Source organism: Saccostrea echinata, unplaced genomic scaffold, assembly GCF_033153115.1.
Source record: "Saccostrea echinata isolate AGI-Se365-2 ecotype Australia unplaced genomic scaffold, CSIRO_AGI_Sech_v1 ptg000012l, whole genome shotgun sequence".
NCBI lineage: Eukaryota > Metazoa > Mollusca > Bivalvia > Ostreida > Ostreidae > Saccostrea > Saccostrea echinata.
Genome location: NW_026889761.1, coordinates 24,497,536 through 24,521,437, shown reverse-complemented (window position 1 = coordinate 24,521,437; position 23,902 = coordinate 24,497,536). Strand labels below are relative to the sequence as shown.

The following is a 23,902-nucleotide window of genomic DNA, read 5'->3' as shown; positions in this document are numbered from 1 at the left end:
TCCCCCAAGACAGCAACTATTTCCCGAGGCGCAAGTGATTTATTCAAAGATTCAACATTCTCATAATGATACACCGCTTTATGCACACATCTTAATGAAGTGTAGATTCAAGTTTCTTCATGCTATTTTCCTTGGGGACACCTGACCACATTCGGCTCAAAGAATGATTTTATATATGTAGAGTGATATACAAGAACATATTCTTCAAATCGTAAATATAAAAAAGATCATTGTGTTATTCATCAAAATGCAAAATCCCTGGAGTCGAGTAGAATTGTGTCACTGGGGTTAGATTTTTTTCTCTACAAGAGTTGTCGAAATATTTACCTACGAATTCATATAGGATTTAATCATCTAAGAAAAAATTCAAATTTTCTCAAGTTTTACCTAATACAGTCCCGGCCTGAAACGTTCTACTTTCCCACTTGAACGGTGAGCGAACGCTGAACGAACGCAGATCGATCAGTGAGTGAACGATGTGTGAACGCTGAACGCAACTTGGTGAACGATGTGTGAACGGTGAGCGAACGCAGAACGCGAACGGAGCGCAAACGCGAACGCAAAGTGAACGGTGAACGAACGGTGAACGCAAGATGAACGATTTATTCGGAATGCTTCTGATCTTTTCCTTGCATTGAAACCATTCTATTGTATTCAAATGTCAAGTGCCAAAAAATAAAGTAATAAATAAATAAACAAATCAATGATCAAATAAATAAATGCTACAAAATTTTTTTAAGAAAGACGATACATGCACATTAAGTATCTTTCTTGTATGATGTTTAAATTCAACTTTTTAATCACACGATTTTTATCGCTGTAAAACTTTGTAATTGTTACCGACTGCTGTAGTATAAAAGATAAAATTATTTAAGTTGGAAAATAAATATGTCTATTCTTATTTGATATAAATAACCATTACAAATAAGAGAAAACTTCTGACTTATAGAATGAATTACAACGGTTGTAACATCCATTCATATATTTCCGAGGCCAAGCTGATTCTGTGTAAAATAATGATAAAACAAGATGTGTTTGTGAAACACTGATGCCCCCGTATGGCAGGTTATGGCGAAGGTTAAAGTTTCTCAAATGCAAGTCAAAATCCAGGCCAAAAGATAAAAAATGTTAAATTTGAAAGCCCTAGCTGCAACTGTTCAAAAGTTATGGCGAAGGTTAAAGTTTTTTTAAAAGTAAGTAAAACAACAAGGTTAAGGTCAAAGTTGTTCGTATCCAAAGGAAGGTCTTGTCACAAGGATTACATATGTTAAGTATGAAAGCCCTAGCACCAACCATTCAAAAGTTATGGCCAAGGTTAAAGTTTTTCTAAAGTAGGTCAAACTCCTAGGTCAAGGTCAAAGGGTCAAAGTGGTTGGTATCCAAAGGAAGGTCTTGTCACAAGGATTACATATGTGAAGTATGAAAGCCCAAGCACCAACCATTCAAAAATTATGGCCAAGTTTAAAGTTTTTCTAAAGTAGGTCAAACTCCTATGTCATGGTCAAAGAGTCAAAGTGGTTGGTATTCAAAGGAAGGTGATGTCACAAGGATTACATAATTATGTGAAGTATGAAAGCCCTAGCATCAACCATTCAAAAGTTATGGCCAAGGTTAAAGTTTTTCAAAAGTAGGTCAAACTCCTAGGTCAAGGTCAAAAGGTCAAAGTGGTTGGTATCCAAAGGAAGGTCTTGTCACAAGGATTACATATGTGAAGTATGAAAGCCCAAGCACCAACCATTCAAAAATTATGGCCAAGTTTAAAGTTTTTCTAAAGTAGGTCAAACTCCTATGTCATGGTCAAAGAGTCAAAGTGGTTGGTATTCAAAGGAAGGTGATGTCACAAGGATTACATAATTATGTGAAGTATGAAAGCCCTAGCATCAACCATTCAAAAGTTATGGCCAAGGTTAAAGTTTTTCAAAAGTAGGTCAAACTCCTAGGTCAAGGTCAAAGGGTCAAAGAGGTTGATATCCAGAGGAAGGCCTTGTCACAAAGAATACACATGTGAAGTTTGAAACCCCAAGCACCACTTGTTCAAAAGTTATGGCCAAGGTTAAAGTCTCATAAAATTTTGCAAAAGTGGGTCAAACTCCAAGGTCAAGGTCAAAAGGTCAAATATGATGGTACTCAAAGAAAGGTCCTGTCACAAGGAATACACATGTGAAATATGAAAGTCATAGCTCCAACCAATCAAAAGTTATGGGCAAGGTTAAAGTTGACAACAGACAGACAGACAAACAGACAAACAAACAGATAAACAGACAAACAGACAGACAGGACAAAAACAATATACCCCCGGGATCTTTCGATCCGGGGGCATAAAAATTAACAAAGGTCTGTGGACGTATTTGCATTAATACACTCGTATTTTAAATTCTTAATGCAATAATACATTGATGTGTCATTTCTATTTTTCATGATGATTTATTGAGCAGACTTGTATATTTACCTGTAAACATTTCCCTGTGATTATACTCAGACAAGATAATACAAAGAGGCATATTCATATTTGTTTTAGATTAAAATTTCAGAACTTGATATTTAAGTTACATGCTGTCATAGTTTTTATTAAACAGACAGATGAGAGAGAGAGAGAGAGAGAGAGAGAGAGAGATTCCGTTTTTTGCCCCCCCCCTTTCAGGCTTCACCAAATGTTTGTACCTATATAAAAAAAAAATAATGTTTTTTTCTAAATTATCAGGCAATGAAAGTAACTTTTTTTAAATCAACAAATCCATTTGTTTGACAGTCATACTCGTTTTTCTTTGAATTATCTGCTTCAAGTTCACACGAAGTCCACGTGCTTGTCCTGTCAATCAAAATCATTCGACACTGTGCAGGTGTGAAAGTCTCGTCACACCGAAGACGAAGTACTAGTATTTCCCACAAATTTTAACATTTTTTTTAATCATTCCTAGATTTGATTCCAACATTTCTAAAAATAAAAATAATAATAAATAAAATACATTGGGCATTAACACTTGAATTTGAAACATACTCTCTGCCAATTTAAAATACCACCGCCGACACGTGTATACATGTATTTTGAACTACTTTTGTTTAATGACTTTTTCAGGTGCAATTTTTTTTTGAGACTGCAATTTTTGTGCTACAAAACACATTAACTTCTTTTTAAATTTTAATTAAAATATACTGGAAATAATGACTAAGTAACCAATTTAGGGGGGGAAAGGGGGGCTCTTAATCATATCGAATTGCAAACATATAAAGTTACGGCGAAGGAAGAATTTATTTTCTCCATAACTATAGACTTTATATATTATAGTAGAGGAAATCCTGTAGTGTATTACATTTTAAATAATATTTTTTAACCACACTATCAATTTAATTCGCTCCAAAGATATTTAATTAACAGGATAGCCGCAGTACTATGTATAATTCTCAGAACTAGTTCTATCATGTATTTCTGTAGTAATTGAATAAAAACGTACTAGAAATAAATATTTTTAACTTTGCTGCAGTTTGTAAATTTATTGACTTGGATAATTATCTATCCATTAACGATACCGATATCTATCCGTTAACGATTTGTCGTCTTTAACATAACAACAAAATGTTGCAGTGCTTGTATCTAATTATTGCCCGTATTTAAATTTAATTTTTCAGCATCGTTCTACATAGCTACATACTAATAACAACATTTATTTTCCAGCTTAAAATTACCTTACAGCTAAGTTAGAATAATAAAAAAAATAATAAGTTAGAATATTGTGGATAATTTTCCCCATGAGATAATGATTCTTTAAACACGATATGTTAATTATTAAATTACAAAAGCTGTAAATCCTTACTGACAAAAAGTCCGTTCACTTCGGAGTTCCGAATGACACTGAAGCCTGAACGATAAGTGAACGCAGAATGCAAGGTGAACGCAAAGTGAACGAACGAAGAGCGAACGCTAAACGCTTTGTGAACGCGAGCGCACGGTGAACGCTGAACGCAAAACTGTGAACGGAGAGCGAACGGTGAACGAACGGTGAACGCACGCTAAACTAACGTTGAACGAATGAGCGAACGGAAAAATGGGAAAGTAGAACGTTTCTGGGACTGTAACAATGAGGAGAATGAATTTAGCCGACTATTTCATTCATTTATTTGAATCTCATTACCATTTTTACAATACTATATAGAGATTACATTAGAACCCTTTCTATTATTGTGTTATTTGAAAATCCCCATCCTGCACATCCATGTAACAATATAGATTGAACAATTTCGCCAAACAAATCAGATTGATACTATACGTATTGATAGATTACGTAATCTTCCTTTCTTTAATACTTCATATAATATTTTTGTTGACTGAGTCTGGTTAAAGAATTATTTTATAATACCGTAATGTATGAAATATTTCGAGGCCTATTTTCTCAATTCTTAATAGCCGTAAAAAAATGCAATGTTTTTTTTTTTATCAGATCAATCGACATTGAGATCTTTCTCTTGCAGGCGACCTACATTATATTATTGCATTTCTAGTATACCAAACAGTCATACCATAAGATAAGAAGACTTAGGTGCTAAACCACCACAGAAAAATGCTAAGTCGCATTTTACAATTTTGTCTTCTCCCCTTTCTGTTATCTACAGGATCAAAATTGCATCAGAGAAACCCTAACACTTTTCATGAAGATCCAGTCCTCGATGTTTTGAATCCAATTTCCATTTCTGATTTGTTTAGAATCCAAATTAAATCAGAGAGTCCCTAATATTTTTCAAGAAGATCCAGTCCTCGATATTTTGAATCCAACGGAATTTCCAAACGGACAAACAATTACAACATAATAGCTAAGAACTGTTCTTACGGCTTTTCAAAAGGACAATGTGGCACGAATTACAAAACTCCAAAAGGACTTTAAACTCACTCTAAAATATCAGGAGAATCGCATTTACAGCCTGGAGAAGAAAATGGCCAAACAAGAGAGGACTATTTCCATTTTGCAACATGATTTTTCAACAGTTGGTTCCAATGGGGGCCCGTCAGACAGTATTATTCTTAAAAAAAAGGAGAAAGCGTGAATCACAGTGATATACCTTCCGGAGAAATCGCCATATCTAATGTGTCCTCCATAAATGACGAAGTTATGGATTCCGAAAATGAAAAACTACGAAGTTTTAAATCCGAAGGACATCAGAAACATGAAAGACAAGGTACTTCCTTCGAAACGTATTATTTATTAAATATTTAATCAATTTGTTTGCATATTTATTTATTTGTATAAACTGTATATCTAGGAAGCAAAAATAACATTTTTAATTCTCTAATATAAGAAGATTGGGCATCTAAGATAACACATTTCTGAAGGAACATAGAATAACTGTAATTGTATCTTTTGCAGATAGGTGGTTAACTCCAGAAGTAATAACGCCTGATGCAGTGGTTGCCTTCTACGCGTGCATGTCTGCTAGCCTCCCTGCCAATGTAGCAACTCCCCATCATGTGCTTATCTTTGACAGAGTTCGAACCAATATTGGTAACGGGTACCATCCTTCTACTGGGGTGTTTATAGTTTCAGAGACAGGAGTGTATGTTTTCATTTGGAATTTTCTGAATGGCGCCGAAGGTGTTCACTCTACCCAGCTTATGATAAATTCAGAGGAGTGGGGAATAATACACAGTCACACTGCTCCAGACACTTGGACCCAGTGCACTGGTTCTGTTGTGGCCCATGTAAATAAAGGGGACGATGTTTTTGTGAAAACATCAGATGCTAGCTCGGGAAAGATATATTGTAATTCTGATACTAAAACCACATTTTCCGGATGGAAAATTGATTAAAGGCAAAACTAAATTGGGGGGGGGGTGTAAGAGGTTTGGTGGGGGAAAATTGGAATCCAGGCCCGATTTCTGACATCTAAGATCTAAGATTAAAAGTTGAATGTCAAAAATATTTCATGAGATAGGACTCAGTCCTTTTGGCATGGGTGTAAAATCGACTTATCATTGTTAGATTTTGATTATGCATATCGCAAATATTTAAACATTTAACAATATGTCAAAAGAAAGTCTCTCCATCGTTTACGTAATCTTTTAATGTCTTGCGGAGACATTTTTCTATATGAGAAGGGGGTTCATTTTAGGATGAATACGATAATACTGAAAATACATTTAATTTGTTTAATAAATTAAATTTTTGTAACAAAATATGAATGATACGATAAATTTTCTTTGTGTGCTTTGCAGCAAAGCGCTATAAATGTACTAGTTCATAGGCAAGATTATTCCAGCTACCCAACTTATTTGTGAGATAACGATACTATTATGTGCAATGTGTCAGACTTCCTGTATAAGAAAATCAACTAAATAGATTTTTAAAAATCATTTTTTCCTCACGAATGAAAAAAGCATTTTTACATTTATAAGTATTTATATTTGCACAGTTACTTTTTAATAATATAATTATAGTTATACAAACAATGTACAGTTGCAATTTTTTGTCCTGATTATTATTGTTCTGGAATCCATAAGATAAAAAGAAAGAAAAAAGTAGGTTGAATATTTATTAGGGATAAAAAATGGTCATTTTGTGAACATTTATAAATATTTAGCAAGAACAATCTAAAGGACAATACAAGGATACGAAAGCCTATTAGGATCAAACTACGGTAAAAAAAATTAAAAGGCGTTATAACGCCTTTTCAAAAGGCGTTATAACGCGAAAAAGGCGTAATAACGCAAATAAAGGCGTAATTACGCCTTTCCAAAAGGCTTTATAACGCGAAAAAAGACGTAATAACGCCTTTTGAAAAGGCGTTATAACGCGGAAAAAGGCGTAATAACGCAAATAAAGGCGTAATTACGCCTTTCCAAAAGGCGTTATAACGCGAAAAAAGGCGTTATTACGCCTTTCCAAAAGGCGTTATTACGCCTTCCCAAAAGGCGTTATTACGCCTTTCTAAAAGGCATTATTACGCCTTTCCAAAAGGTTTTATTACGCCTTTCCAAAAGGCGTTATTACGCCTTTTAAAATGGCGTTACTACGCCTTTTAAAAAGGCGTTATTACGCCTCTTTTTTTTCAATACATGACTTACTTAGCCCACCCTGGGGGCTGATTATAATTAGATTTCTAGGAAAAAAGATTTTTAAATGTGTAAAATATTTTCAGTGTTAAAGCAACTTAGTCCTTCTCTGATGCCAGACGCTTCTACCAAGGTGTATGGATTTCAGAAATTTTGTTGAAGGCTTATTGCTCATTATACCTTTGCAAATACTTTGCCTGTTTTTTACCAAGAGGAGAGAAAAATATTTCAAATTTGACGTGAATTTTTAATAAGTGGCTAGCAAAGCCCAAAGCTGGTTCTGCCTATATCCTGGATTTTCAAAAGTAGAGTGTTGACTTCTCTTAATATGCATGCAAAATGCAAACAACTGTCTGCGAGATGTGCAGGAATATAGAAAATACTATAATTTATGATATAATTTATAATATTAAAACTATAATCTAAATATTGCATAAATAAAGATGGCTTTGGTTCAATCTTTCATATAACTATAATTTTTAAAATAACGCCTTTCCATTTTTGGATACAACTCCTTTTCAAACAGGCCGGTAGTAAGAATGTGAGTGGGGGGGGGGGGGTCCCCACCCCACTTTTTGGGAGAATAATCTTGCTATTGTTTAAATATAAAAAATCATTAATTTAATTGCTTGGTCCCTTAACATTTTGTTGCAGTATGGTTAAACTCGGGCAAGTCATTGCATTTAAAAAAAGTTTTACCGAAAAATTAGAAAAAGTTTCCCCTCAATTTTTTGGGACACACCCCCCACTTTAAAAGCACGGGCCTGTCAAAAACATAATAATGGCCCTTCAAAAGGCATAATAACGCCTTTAAGAAAGGCGTAATAACGCCTTTTAGAAAGGCGTAATAACGCCTTTTGGAAAGGCGTAATAACGCCTTTTGGAAAGGCGTAATAACGCCTTTTGGAAAGGCGTTATAACGCCTTTTTAAAAGGCGTAATAACGCCTTTTGGAAAGGCGTTATAACGCCTTTTAGAAAGGCGTAATAACGCCTTTTTTCGCGTTATAACGAAAGGCGTTATTACGCCTTTATTTGCGTTATTACGCCTTTTTCCGCGTTATAACTCCTTTTCAAAAGGCGTTATTACGCCTTTTTTCGCGTTATAACGCCTTTTTGAAAGGCGTTATAACGCCTTTTAAATTTTTTTTACCGTAGTTTGATCCTAATAGGCTTTCGTACAAGGACATATATACACCATAATGAAAGATATTAATTCTCTGCAGAATTATGCTTTTCAAAGTGTGCTAATAGAGAGTACGAACGAACGTAACTCGCCTCGGCAGAATTCCCCATTCGGTAGTAGTTATTATTTATAAGTTTAAAATCGGTGACATTCAAAATCGTGACTTACAAATTAATATAAGAAATCACATCATTATCAACTGAAAAAAAGAATAAATTTCTTTACATATTCAGGTGTAAATCCTTCAACCATTTTTGGATCATGATTTTAAATGAATCGAAACTACACCACGTGACACTGCTACTTGATAACATCAACTGGAAATATCATTGGATTCTTTTCGAAAGACGTCACAGTTTAGGAATTATTTAAGCAATGAATCATTATATTTTGAAAGATATAGTCTCATAACTGCAACGATGTGTGCAAACAATTTGAGAAACGCACGTCAGCGCGTTATGAAAATTTGTTTGCACACACCGTTGCAGTTATGAGACTATTATCTTTCAAAAAATAATGATCCAATACTTATATTTACATTTTTAAACTCCTTGCATTGACTGCAAATGTGATTTATACTTAAAAATCCCTTTATTATCCTTCAAGTAAGTTACAGTTAATGGAAGAGCCAATTCAACAGTAATATTTTCATTTAATATAAAAAATATGCATGTATGAATTATAGAACATAAAATATAACAATCTGGAAACCATAATAAAAATACTTAGATTCCCTAAAGTAAAACTTTGATTTACTATAGTTAAAACTTTGATACTATAGTAAACTATAGTTAACTTATTTTTGTTAGTGATAATAGTGAATGGGTCAAAGGAACCGGTCTTGAATCTTGGAACTGCTAAATATACAGATGTGGGCCATAATACTCACTTGAGTAACTTTGGTCCTGCTGTTCAACATCAGCAGATTTTGTTTTCAATATCCCTCCTTAATTTCATAAACATTATACCTTCATATTGGACCAACCTCTAGCTCTAAGAGACTTAAATTATGAAATAATCAAAGTTAAATCCACACAACATTAGGATATTTTAATATAATTTAATTCTGGTTGTAATGCTGTATTTGATTGGATAAAAAATTTACTTTATATCGTATAAAATGGGTTGCTTACGTCACAATGACTTGCGTCAAAAACGTATCGATCCGCCTGACGTTACATTCAAATTTTGAACAAATTGTAGTCATTTTTTAAGGACAATCATCTTTTTTTCTAACATCAAATGAATGAAAATTAAATTATAAGGAATGAATTCAATAGCTACCCAATTTATACGGTATAAACTGGGTTGGAACAGTTTACGCTTTTTTATAAACCGCTTCCCGTTTTATAAAGCGTAAACTGGCCCAACCCAGTTTATACCGTAAAAAATGGGTAGCTATTAAATTCATTCCTTAAATCAATACGATCAACATGGCCTGCTGTTTTGAAGATTTTTTTTCCTGTACACATGCATTACGTAAAATATGGATCTCTGATTTTGGCCCTACCTTGGAAAAAACTTCTTGCTTTATACTTTCTCTTGTAAAATTCTGATCCCCTATTGTAGCCTTAACTTAATCCCAAGGGCCCTGATCTAAACAAACTTGAATCTAAACTACGTGAGGGTGCTTGCATATGACTTTTGAATATGACATTAAGCGGTTAGGGGGCAATATGAAAACCGTCTATCCTTTCATATTAAATAATTCAGAAGTGAAAAAAAAAATACTGTGGAATCATTTAAATTCGTGGGGGTCAATGTTCGTGGGCAAGCAAAATTTTTTTTGTTTGTGGGGATGTAATTTCGTGGGCAGCTCGTTTATTTGGTAGATCTAATTAATCAGTACGTTGACAAAATAGTTGTTCGTGGGGATGTTAATTCGTGGGAAAGGGTTACCCACGAAATCCACGAACATTGATCCCCCACGAACAATGATGATTCCACAGTATAGATTGATCACACGATCAATATGTACTGGTCCCAGCTGACAAAGCAGGTAACAACATTGTCTTTGTTTGTAATGCTCGTTATTTTAATTGTATTTTAGAGGAACTTGAATTTAATTCTGCAAATGGTAGTCCAACTTATACAGGGAAGTCCCTTTCTAAAGAGAAAATTCTTCAAAATCTTATGTCAGTTTTAAAATATTTTTAATATTTCCAACAACCAAATTGAATTTGAATTACCATACCTATACTGGATTCCTTAACTACATAAAAATCCTTACAAAGAAAGATACATAGCAGGTACCAGCAAATGTTTTACTAAGCCTCTTTCTTTACTCCTCACTAAATTACTAACATCAGTGAAGGACAAACTTTAGGAATACTGTACAACAAAATGTTCGAAAAGTGGTGTAAATCAGATGTAGATACTAAAAAAAACTCCAAGGAACTTTTAGAAAACTTGAAATCACAAAATTTTACCAAAATCAATAACATTAAAATGTACGACTTTTCAACACTTTATACAACCATTCCCCACGATAAATTAAAGTCCAGTCTTTTTTACATTAAAGACAGCTGCCTTTTCAATTGAAAAAAAATGGAAATCGTAAAATTACTTACATTGCTTTTTTATTTGCAAAGTTATTTCTTTAGAAACATTCTGACTGTACACACAAGTACTCCGAATTTGATATTAAAAAGATGCTTTTGAGTTACTGATTGACAATATTTATGTGATTTTTGAAGATCGTCTTCGAACAGTCTGTCGGATTTCCATGGGTACTAACTGCGCCCCGTTATAAGCAGACCTATTTTCATATGAAGCAAAATTTATTAAAAAACTTCTACATGAAAAGAAGTCTCTTGCTGTGGCCTTCAACTCAACATTTATATATATCAACGACGTTTTATCAGTTAACAATTTTCATTTTCATTCCGACGTTTGATTCGATATACCCCTTCCAACTCGAAAAGATACCACAGCGTCTGTAAGTTGAAGAACTGCCTTTCTCAAATATTTTTTATTAGATTGTGGGGGACAGAATGCTGAAATGGGAGGTTTGTGTATCCTAAATATTTTTGACAAATCACATTTCTCATTTCGTGGATTTCAAAGAATATTCTATACAATTTGTGACATTGATTGTATTTCAAGATAAAAACAAATTTATTTCCATGGGAATTTTTACTTTTGCAATTTACATCGATTACTGACACAGATTATAGTACTGGTCAAATAAACGATATTCTCATAACAAACAAAAGATTGATTGATTGTTGTTTTACGTCCCTTGCCAGAATATTAGCTCATATAGAGACGTCACCATATGCCGGTGAAGGGCTTTAAAATCAGACCTATACTCGGTACTCAGGGCCGTTGAGCAGTGAGGGATCTTTATCGTGCCAACCACGGGCACTGAAAGTTAAATGAATTTTAACATTGAGTATGTTTGTATAAGAAATAAAGGGCAGGACACTCTTTTTGAGTCTTTATAGTGCCAACCATATCAAAATTTAATACAGATGAGATAGTACTGACAAACTTCATTCGTAATTCAGAAACTAACAAAACCCTAATAGAAAAAACCTTTTTTCAGATGAAGTCAGTATCTGAAACTTCTAGATAAAACTGAAAACATGTATTTTTGATTGGATATGATGGCAGCCCATTTGAAAATAATCCTGAAATTTCCTTTGATACATACCCCTCGCCTTAAAGAAAGAAATACATTGATGCATTATGGTCTTTATGTACAAGAATAGATACGAGTATATACACAATTCTATAAAATACATATTTTATATAAAGAATAAAATGCATTGCGAACTGAACATGTGTATGAAACATTTCTTTACTCCTCTTTTTAAAAAAGATTTACACATGTATTCAAGGTTTTTTTTTCATGTTATTATCCTCGGGGACACAAAACCAACATCTGGTCACAAGTTACATGCAAATTAATAAAGAAGTTTAAAAAAAATAAATAAATAAATCTTCTAATAAACAAATTCATATTTTCGCAAGTTAGTAGCAATTCAGCATATATAATTACTACGAGGAGAATGAATTCGGCCGACTGAATATAGTTAAAAAATATTATTTATTTCAAAATATGATTTATAAAATATAAGAGGTTTACTTTTTGAATCTTTATAGCCATGGCAATGTTCTTTATCAGTTCAACTGAATAGATATCTGTAAACGTCCTTCTTTTGCAGGTGACCTACATTATGGCATTTCATGCAAACCAAATAATCATCCAGACGATTTAGGTGCTAAACCACCACAGAAAAATGCTAAGTCGCATTTTACAAGTTTGTCTTCTCCCATTTCTGATTTGTTTGGGATCCAAATTAAATCAGAGAGTCCCTAATATTTTTCAAGAAGATCCAGTCCTCGATATTTTGAATCCAACGGGATCTCCAGACGGACAAACAATTACAACGCAACGGCTAAGAACTACTCTTACGGCCTTTCAAAAGGACAATGTGGCACGAATTACAAAACTCCAAAAGGATTTTGAACTCACTCTGAAAAATCAGGAGAATCGCATTCAAAGCCTGGAGAAGAAAGTAGCTGAACAAGAGAAAATTATTTCCATTTTGCAACATGATTTTCCCGCAGTTCGTTCCCATGAAGAACCGTTAGATAGTAGTGCGCTTGATTAAGAAGAAGGCTGGAATAGCAGTGATGAACCAACCGGAAAATCCATTGTGACTGATGTATCCTCCATAGATGATGAACTTAGCCAAATCGAAAATAAAAATTTGCGAAGTCTCAAATCCAAACGACATAACAAATTCGGGAGAAAAGATATTCGCTAAAACACATTTGTTCATTCAAAATTTATTTCAAAAATAAAAAAAATAAAAAATTGCAAAGTCTCAAATCAAAACGACATAATTTGGAAGAAAAGGTATTCGCTAAAAACACATTTGTTCAGTTAAAGAAGATGGGCGTGTTTGGCGTGTGTGATCTGCAGGAATAAGGCGTACGAAACATTTATAGTTTAAATGTCTAGGATCTGGTCGACTGACCACAGCTGGGGCTCGTTTCTCAAAAAGGCCTACGACAAGGCGTAAGCTTAGTCCGGACTAAGTCAGTGACTAAACCCCAAAATCGGACTAAGTAGCGTTTCACAAAAAGGCGCAGACTTAGTCGAGACTAAAGTTAAGCTTAAATCTACGCCTGCTCATGAGTAGGCGTAAGTTCTTAGACTGTACACAACTTGAAAAAAGTGTCCAGTGTTTTGATCATAAAGAGATAAAAGAATAATTATTTTGTACGTATACGATATAATACCTAGCTATTCATGTACATATATGACATGCGGAAAATCGTGAAATATACAATCATTATGTAGGTAAATAGAAAGGTAGTAAAAATCCAGCGAGGATGCAGACTTTCTTTCGTAAAAAGGTTTGATGAGTTAGAAATTTGAAAGAATTTTGAATTGTGAAACTGGGTAAGCTTAAGATATTAAGAAGTGCCCGAGTTTAAAAAAAAAAAAGCAGGAACCCTTAGTATGGGGGAGGGGGCTGCAACCCTCCCGCTTTTTCTAGAAATGATGTTTTCTGTTAAAAATTAAGTTGTAATTTAGGCTGACCTACACTTTCAGTTTTTGTTTTCTTGTACTGTCAAAGTTTGCTGAATATTTTGGTTACTCAACTACCTACCCCCCTTCCACATCTCTCCCACACACTGGGTCCCTGATTTTTTTTTTTTTACTTTTGAAATGGATATTGTTTTTGAAAAAAATAAAAACTCCTCAAACAATATTCATTTAAGATATTTTCGATAATAAATAATATTCGGTAATTATGTCATCAATTAAGTTAATGCACCTTTTACCTTAATTTCCTCTTTAACTAAATATAAAATTTATAGAACAGAAAAATATGAATTTGTAAAATGTTCCGGTAATTAATTATCTTGTCCGTAATTCTGTCCCCCCCCCCCTATTTCAAAGGAGTAACTGTCATGGCGTATAAGATGTGCAAATGGGTCTATAATTTTTTTTTTTTTTTTTTGAATAGGTACTTGTTTTTAATTAATCCACAATCTATCGCACTTTTCTCGGAAGAATTTTGTTTGAGAGTGTCTTTTGATCGATTTATGAACAGATAAACACTTTATATTACATGCATTTGAAAAGAAAGTGGTCAATAACGTGTTACAAATGTTTTTATGGGTAAATGAGAAACAGAGTTTCATTATACTCATAAAACATATGAAGAAGAAGAAAATTTGCTTATCTAAAAATATTTTTGAATATGAAAATCATGACTTGTTAATCACTGGTGGATTTAGAAGGGACCCAGCCCCCCCCCCCCCCCCATTTGTGTCCAAAATATACATAAAATTTAATAAATCAATTTTTACGGTGTGGCCGTGGGCCCCTACCCCGACCCCAAACTGCCCCCCCCCCCTTTTCAAGATTCCTGGATCCATCACTGTTAATATCTTTAAATCTAGATAAAATCTTCAAGAAACATTCTGCATCTATAAAAGAAATATTATATGATCATATTATTACTAGAAATTGAAATGGAATTACTAGATTTAAAAGAAGATGTTGATGTTGAAATTTATACCTTTCCCGATCTAAATAAATCTGATCCCGACTGGAAATGTATTAAATGAAAATATTTCAGAAATTTATAAAAATACTAAAATGTAAATGAGAAGCAGAGTTTCAAATTTGCTGTCATTTAATGCATTATACTCATAAAACATATATCAAGAAGAAATTTTGATTAATATCTAAAAATATTTATGAATATGAAAATCATTACTCGTTAATATCTTTAAATCTAGTGATTGCAAAAAATTGATTAAAAACTAATTAAGCTTTTGCAACCTTTATTGGGAATGCTTGTGCTAATGGAAATGTTGTACATGTACACGGACTGTGTAAATTATCATATCGATATCAATGTTATACTGTATGTCCAAAGTGTAATACATGTATTATAATACATGTATCAGCTTGAATGCCAAGAAATCTAATTCAGTTAGAATTGATTATTCTGTAATAAAATTATAAATTCAATACAACTGATAAATTTTCAAAAATTAATCTCTTATCCATATTTTAATAATATATGATTTCATAATTACTTGTTAAATTTTCCACTGGTCTGTAGAACGCGGTGGGGCCAGGGGGTCCCGGCCCTCCTCTTTTTCTGAGTGTAGTATTTTGCTACATTAAATTTCCCTTCAAATGGTGCCCCCCCCCCCCACTTTTTGTCGCTGTAAGGTCAAGCATTGGCAAATTCCATAATTCCATGACTTGGACAGTTGATTAGCTTTTTAACTTGGCAAATTCCATTACTTGAACAGTTAATTTGGTTTTTTGACTTCGACAGTTAATGAAGTTTTTTTTGGTCACTTACATTTGGGAAGTTCCCCTCCCCCCACAAATCCTACTTTTTGGTAGTTTAGGTGTTTTTTTTTTTTTTTGGCTTGTCAGATTTTTGTATAAGGGGGGGGGGGGCCTCCACTTTTGAAACCATTGCTACGAACCTGTTCCAGGCCTTTGCCACTACCTTATGTGTATTTATTTTAATGTAAGACATAAGTGAAAAGACAATATGGATCATTTTCAAAGGAAAATTTCTTCAGTAAGATTCTTCATGCTTAATGTATTCCAATTTTTCGCAAGTGCGTATACTATGTACATCGTTTGGTTTTTATGTACGATTGCATATCGAAATATCACAATCGAGTACATGCATGTATATGTTTTTCAAATGTAATTTGTACCTATATAGATTTTTTTTTTTAAATTATCTGAGCATACAAAAATAGTTATTTAATTTTAATGCTTTGACCTTGAAAATACAGATAGGTTTGTGTAATATGTCTGTTTGAAAGATGGTGACGAGAGAAAACATGCACGCGCGCTAATGCTTTCCGTGCCTTACTTCTGTATTTAAGTTTGATATTAATTTGATCCACCACATGTAATTTTAATCTCTAAACCAAATAAAATACGATCTGCGCATGCTTAGTACTTAGTGGAGAGGTCTTAGTCCTAAGCCTAGTCTTACGCCGCTTTCTGAAACGCGATTTAGGCCCGTCTAAATTTTGGCGTAACTTACTTAGTCGGACTAACTTAGGCCTAAATCTACGACTTTTTGAGAAACGAGCCCCTGGACATACTTTACAAAGTTCCGCACATGGGAAAATGTCGTATTTAGTTTGAAATACTTTGTCAAATTCAATATATCAGTCCGCTTATCTTAATAATTACTGTAAAACTTTGTAACGCTTCACATGAATAATAACCACATATAGGGTATAGTTAAATGCAAGTACAAACATGTATATATTAAAGTATCAGTAGGTTGGAAGAATTGCTTTCGCTTTCGGTGCAACAGAACCAGAATTTATCTATTTGAAAATAAATCAATACAAAAAATTAAACTGACAAAAGATTGATTGTTTGTACTAAAAAAAATGTTAATGCTCCATGCAAGGATCGAACCAAAAATATTTTCCTATTTCATTGCACTGGACGGGTAACGCATACTACTGAGCTATCACCGCTACACATACTTTATGGTTTTTAAAGCGACACTGAAGCACCGCATTTACACACTGGAATTTTTTCGGGAAAAGTTAATTTCTTATCGTCTCAGGGTCTTCTCTCCATTTTTTACAAATGTTTGTTAGTTTCTTTGAATTAAAATGCACACTTACAACGTTTGAAAATCATGGAGAGATGACCCAGATGTAGCAAATTTTTAGAAAAACGTGTTTGAAAATGTAACATTTTGTACCAAATGACTCATCTAGCTAATTTTCACGTTCTTTTTAAGCATTTCAAAATACAATATCGGGAAAATATTTCCCTTTCCTATTTCACAGGAACCTGGTACATCAAAAGAATGCTAAAATTTCATGTGACAGATCAATGAAATTTTCACTTCTCAAGTGACCAGATTCCTGCCGAAAGCCAATCAAAAGCGCCCTCGTTCTTTTATTTGTATATTTGCTATTTTGAATAAGTAACATTTTTAATCTTCTAAATTGTTTTCAGGACTTGATAATTTAGGATGGTTCCTGGTTTATTAAAAGTATCCAATTTTGTTGTAATGAAAGTTGTATAATTGTAATTATCTTTCGCAGAAAGATTGTTAATCCCAGAAGTACCTGGTGCAGTTGTTGCCTTCTACGCGTACATGTCTACTAACCTCCCCAGTAATGTAGCAACGCCTCATCATGTGCTTATTTTTGACCACGTTAGAACCAATATTGGTAGCGGATATCATCCTTCCACAGGGGTATTTATAGCTCCAGAGACAGGGGTTTACGTATTTATATCGAGTTTTAGAAATGGCGATGGTGGAATTCACTCCACACAGCTCATGATAAATTCAGAGGAGTGGGGAATAACACACAGTCGCACTCCTTCGAACAGTTTCCTCCAGTCCACGGGTTGTGTGGTGGCCCATGTAAATAAGGGGGATGATGTTTTTGGGAAAACATCAGATACTAGTTCGGGACTTATTACTAGTGATATTTATGGTAAAACTTCATTTTCCGGATGGAAAATTGATTAAAGCGGAACTAGAATTTTGGGGGGCATGACATTTGCTGAGAAAGATTCATATCTGGTGTTAATTCTAGATCCTGATTTTGTGACATTTAGGATAGAAAATTGCATGTCAAAGATATTTCGTGAAATAGGATTCAGTCCTTTTCATTCATTGGTGTACAATCAACTTATCAATGTTATATTTGATTATGAATATTTCAATTCTCAAATATATAAATAATTAACCTGTTATCTTGAAATCTTCATTTGTTTGATTTTTTAGGGTCTTGAAGTCATTTTAAGGCTGCTTTGTCGTATCAATTTTGTAATTCTGAAAATGCATCAATTTGTCTTTTTCATTTGTTTGATTTTTTAGGGTCTTGAAGGTCATTTTAAGGCTGCTTTGTCGTATCAATTTTGTAATTCTGATTCTGAAAATGCATCAATTTGTTTAATAAATTATATAATGAAAATAACTTTCGTTTTTTTTTTTTTTTGTGAGTGTATAACAAAAAAGTGCTGAATGTGTACTCATTCATATGCATTACTATATTTCAGCTACTCACCTTGTTTGTGAGAAAACGATAGTATTATTGTGCTATATATCAGACTTCCTGTATATATAAGTAAAGATTTTGAAATAAAAAAATAAAAAAAGCATTTGATATTCTTGATAGAAATTTATAATTGCAAAGTTACTTTATTATGAATATAATTAAAATTATCTATACAAGTATAGGTTGGTGTCGAGTAGTATTGAACTTACACTTTCATGGGGTGGAAATTTCCAGGTTCCCTGAAACTATATATCCAATAATATGAGACTTCTATGATATAAGCAACTTGTCATATATCTGATGAGACGTGTGTCATCAGTTAAAAATCTAGTCATTTTAGAAGCTTTGAGTGAACAGTGTACTGTTGCAATCCCCCCCCCCCCCTTTGATTCTTAGATATTGCTGATTCTGGATAATTCAGGAGATAAAAAGAGAGATATGTGTAGGTTGTATATTTATTAGGGATAAGAATCAGTTATTTGAAAATTATTTAGACTAAGTATTGTAATCAAGAAAATTCTAAAGGATAATACAAAGGCATAAATTCGGTAAGAATTATGCTTAAAAAGGGTTTTAAATACATGGATTATGTTTTATCATGTTTTGTAAACATAAATCTGTTCTGACCTATTCAAAATCTTTACTGCTAGACAATGTTTTTCGGATTTGCCATGAAATTTGGAAATGTTTAAATTTTTGCAAAAAATCGATGTGATCATGATTTAACAATATCATGATGAAAAGTAAGCTTTATATTTTTTTTTCCAAATTATTGGAAAGTGTATTTTAACTTTTTACACGCTGTGTAAAGTCACACGTCTATTCAATTCATTATTAGTGCACAGTGTTTGAGTAAATGTTAGGACGAAAAATATTTCTTAATAATTCAAATTGTAAATATATGATGTAATAGCAAAAAATCTATGCTTTGGAGGCGTTTGAGGTTATTTATATATTGAAGCACTTGGTAAAAAGAAGGTACGGTTTTAGCTTTATTGTGCCCTAAAAATTTAATGTTTTCAAAAAGTTTTGAAACTGACTTAAATATTAGTTGAGTATATGACTGTAATAAATCAGGAAACAATATGGCATGAAGGAGTACCATTCTGGAAATGTGACATCATTAATTTGATGCATTTCTCTATTTAAAACAGAAAAAGTCTCAAAATGACCAATTTCAAGGGTTATTTTCCTTAAGAAAATACTGTCCACAGCCGTCGCCCACTTTAATTTTCGGATATGTTGTGTAAAATTCTTTGAAAAATCACATATCTCAAAATCTTTGTCGGTGATGCCTATAGACATATTATCTGAAAGAAAATTCAATTGAAAGTTGGTGTCTTCCGCAACTTTTTAAGAAAATACGGGAAAATGCACAAGTTTATGACGTCACAATTAGCATAAATTAGAAGGTCATGCAAGAAAAAATTATTTGTATGATCTTTCTGCATGGAATTTCAATGATTCAGAGAGCATGAGTTTTAATTTTTTACATCACTTTCATTTTTAAGAAAAACACAGGGCAAGTTTTGTATTAAAACCGTACCTTGTTCTTTATGCATAAACCGCTTAATTTACTTTGTGCTCCTTGGTACCTATACCCTCATAATTCCGTAAACTAGACAGTTATTTTCATAAAACTTCGAACCCTAATTTTGTCCACACAATAAGTAGACACTTGTAGATTAGTAGACACTTGTAGATTAGTAAATCAATATGAGATTTTCTATCATTATTAATTGGAGAATGTTTCAATTTCCTAACAATCTTTCAACAATAATTATAATCGCCATACTACCTTACTGGATCATTAATTTGAATGAAGTAAAACTATACCAACTGAAGATGCTTGGATATCTTTACGAATCTGTAGGATATATTTTTGGGGAAACATGGCAAATTTCCCTGATAGATGAGCTTGAACATGAAATTTTCTTCAGAATTTTGGAAGTCCCATAATTTCTTTGTTAATGACAAAGGTGAATGGCAACATATATAAGACCTCATCCAAAATATTAACCAGTTCACGCAAATGAGATATTTGAAATGGTGTTGATGGATTCCCTTTAAAAACGTCATAGATTAAGATTTATATGTCAAAAAAATGCTGTGCTGTTGTTGTATAAATGAATCTAGCTAAAGACCATAGTTAATCGTTCTTTTATGAAGATTACTTATTAATTTTTGATTTTTACACTTCGATTATCGTTACTGTGCACTTCTTGAAATTTTAATTTTACGTAAACTCTGATTCTCTATAATATACCTGTTGTTCATATTTCTATAGTGTCCACAATAATTTGGAAAACAGTTTTTTGTGAGTGATTATTCCTAATTTATAACCTATCAGAAAGTAAAATCCATGAGAAAATGAACATTTGTGCATAAAGGTTACTCTGTCCAAATATTGTAGAAGTATAGAAATAGATAGATAAATATTTCTACTAAATTTGAAAAGGTTTATTTCCCATAGATGAAATGGTAGTATGAATTTGCTCCAGACATTTCAGTTTAAAAAGGATATCAGCAGTATCGTTTAAAGTCGTCATTTCGTAAGTTCTATGGTCTTGTCAGCAAATACAATTTATCTTTAAGTGATAGACAGCAGTTCCAGTTCCAATACATAGGGCTCGCGGGGGGTGTGACCGGTCAACAGGGGATGCTTAGGCATCCTAGGCACCTGATCCCATCATTCGCTTAATAGACCCCATTCCCTTAATGCAGATAATATGTTGCTAAGTAATTAGGGTGATATTTGGATATTTTGAGTATTTCCTCCTCAATATTCAAATATTCATTATTTAATTTTGTTTTGTTCAGAACAAAGGGGGGTCAATTAAAAAAAGTGAAAGAAAACTTGACACTACTTATTCATTGATGAAAATAGCTTATGTGAGCTAAAAATAAAGCATTAATCGTCGGTGTCAGTCTTCATTTCTATTCTTTTTCATCACTAGACTCAAATATATTTCTTTTTTCTTTTTTTAATAGTTTGCTCTTTTTATCTTGTGTGAAGTAATTCCTCTCTCTCTCTCTTTGACACAGAATTACTTTATATGTATCATTATACTTTAATTTTTATGCCCCCGGATCGAAAGATCCCGGGGGTATATTGTTTTTGTCCTGTCTGTCTGTTTGTCTGTCTGTCTGCTGTCAACTTTAACCTTGCCCATAACTTTTGATTGGTTGGAGCTATGACTTTCATATTTCACATGTGTATTCCTTGTGACAAGACCTTTCTTTGGGTACCATCATATTTGACCTTTTGACCTTGGAGTTTGACCCACTTTTGCAAAATTTTATGAGACTTTAACCTTGGCTATATCTTCTGAACAGTTGGTGCTTGGGCTTTCAAACTTCACATGTGTATACTTTGTGACAAGGCCTTCCTTTGGATATCAACCACTTTGACAGTTTGACCTTGACCTAGGAGTTTGACCTACTTTTGAAAAGCTTTAACCTTGGTCATAACTTTTGAATGGTTGGTGCTAGGGCTTTCATACTTCACATATGTAATCCTTGTGACAAGACCTTTTTTTGATACCAACCACTTTGACAGTTTGTCCTTGACCTAGGAGTTTGACCTACTTTTGAAAAGCTTTAACCTTGGTCATAACTTTTGAATGGTTGGTGCTAGGGCTTTCATACTTTACATATGTAATCCTTGTGACAAGACCTTCCTTTGGATACCAACCACTTTGACCTTGACCTTGACGTTTTACTTACTTTTAAAAAACTTTAACCTTCGCCATAACTTTTGAACAGTTGCAACTAGGTCTTTCAGATTTCACAGGTATATTCCTCAAGACAAGACCTTTCTTTGGGTGCCAACATTTTTTATCTTTTGGCCTGGATTTTGACTTGCATTTGAGAAACTTTAACCTTCGCCATTAGCTGCCATACGGGGGCATCAGTGTTTCACAAACACATCTTGTTTTTTAATCTTCCTAGATTCTTATACATTTACACCTGTTATCAATACAGTGACGTCTATTTTGTGGACAGTACCAGTTGCTTATATTTTGACAATCATTCAGAGTGAGGCATGCTAAAATACAAGACAGATGTATAGTTAATTTTGTATCATCCTAATATACCAAAAGAGAATGATTTCATTTTTCCCTTCACTTTAGAGCTATTATTATGTACGTTTTGTGAAAGAAAGTTGTTAAGCATGAATATCTGTTTATCTCAATGGTTTCTTGTTATATCGTGTATGTAAGTATAATGTACTTACAAAATTCTGACCATTCAGCACATGAGCAGACTCCATTGATGCAGTGTAGGTCCGTGACTGAGTCACAAGTTGTATGAACACAGTCTGCGTCAATGCGACAATTCTCCGCTGTCACGTAACCTGTAAAAAACACTTCATGACATTATCAAAAACAATGCTTAACTCAAAAACTTAAATGAAGTTGGTATATTTATTTTTTTTGTTTATCTCCCTAATATCCTTAAATTCAAGCTTGTGTTAGATTTTTTCAACCCATATCATCTCATGTATCTAAGTTTCCTCTATGTTCCATTCATTATATGTTGAAGATATTGCTCGAAAAGCAACTTTTCTCGTAATTCAACGTAAAAATATATTGGATATTTTACTTCCCCAAAATTATTGATCTTTAAAAACACACACACACACACACACACACCCTCACACAAAGCAGAGGTCTGTTTAGAAGATGTTTGTGATACTTATTCATTTTGCGTTATTAAAAAACTTCAATGACGTCACCCATTGTTATTGGTCTACTTATATTTTACCGATTCAACCATCACTAGTTGGATATTTAAAGATCCAACTGGCCTATCGGTTGGATATTTAAATATCCAACTGTGCATACAAATATAATTAAGCAATGAACAAAAGAGATAAAAGAGTTGAAAATGTATTTCCAATGTACATAAAAAACAATTATTTAGAATTTGTCACACTATCAGAATTTATGTCCAATGCACACGGAATTTTAATCACTTTTTCACACCATTAGAATTGTGTTAAAAATGTACTTTCAATGCTCACAAAAATTAAAATTCCTCCGAATTTTGCACACTGTTAACACTTGTCGTCAATAAAATATCCAATACTTATCCGATGGTATTTTAACAGAATGTTTCCGGTCTTAAATTTTGAAAGCATCACTTTTTGACATGCTTATAAATACATTTTCACCTTGAACCTTAATCCACATCACTTCCTGTTGCTGAATATTATTTCAGGGGTGCGTTATAAGCAAATCCTCTCAGATTTTTCGAGGTTCGTCTCTGTTCTCATACTTTTCCATTGTACTTCCCAAAACAATGTAATAAATTAACACCCCATCTATTTTTTGTTACTCTTTTTATTGCAAATCTTGATATGGAATATTTTTAAAGCAGGTTCCGCATAAAACCGACAATGTTTTCATCTGTTATAGCACTACTAGAAGTATTGTCCGAATGGAGCTCCGTAAGATTCCAACACTTTTCCCCAACAAATCATTATCTTACATGTAATGATAGATTTCCAACATTTTATCAAAATTTTGTAGTTTTCTTCTGCTTCAAGACAAAACTATCTGAACCTCTCTAAATTTACATTGGATTTAAAACCATTCTTCATCTGATTCCATGACTGTTCAGAACA

The 23,902-nt window shown here is 33.2% G+C and overlaps 1 protein-coding gene across 1 annotated transcript in view; it reads left to right on the top strand.

Moving 5' to 3' along the window:
• The window catches only part of LOC133185631 (uncharacterized), an 81,755-nt gene extending 64,014 nt beyond the window's left edge, over positions 1 to 17,741 (top strand). The window contains exon 3 of the mRNA XM_061320943.1: positions 17,308 to 17,741. Within this exon, the coding sequence (XP_061176927.1) occupies positions 17,308 to 17,741 (434 nt within the window). The remainder of the gene's footprint in view (positions 1 to 17,307) is intronic.
• Positions 17,742 to 23,902: the final 6,161 nt, after the last annotated feature.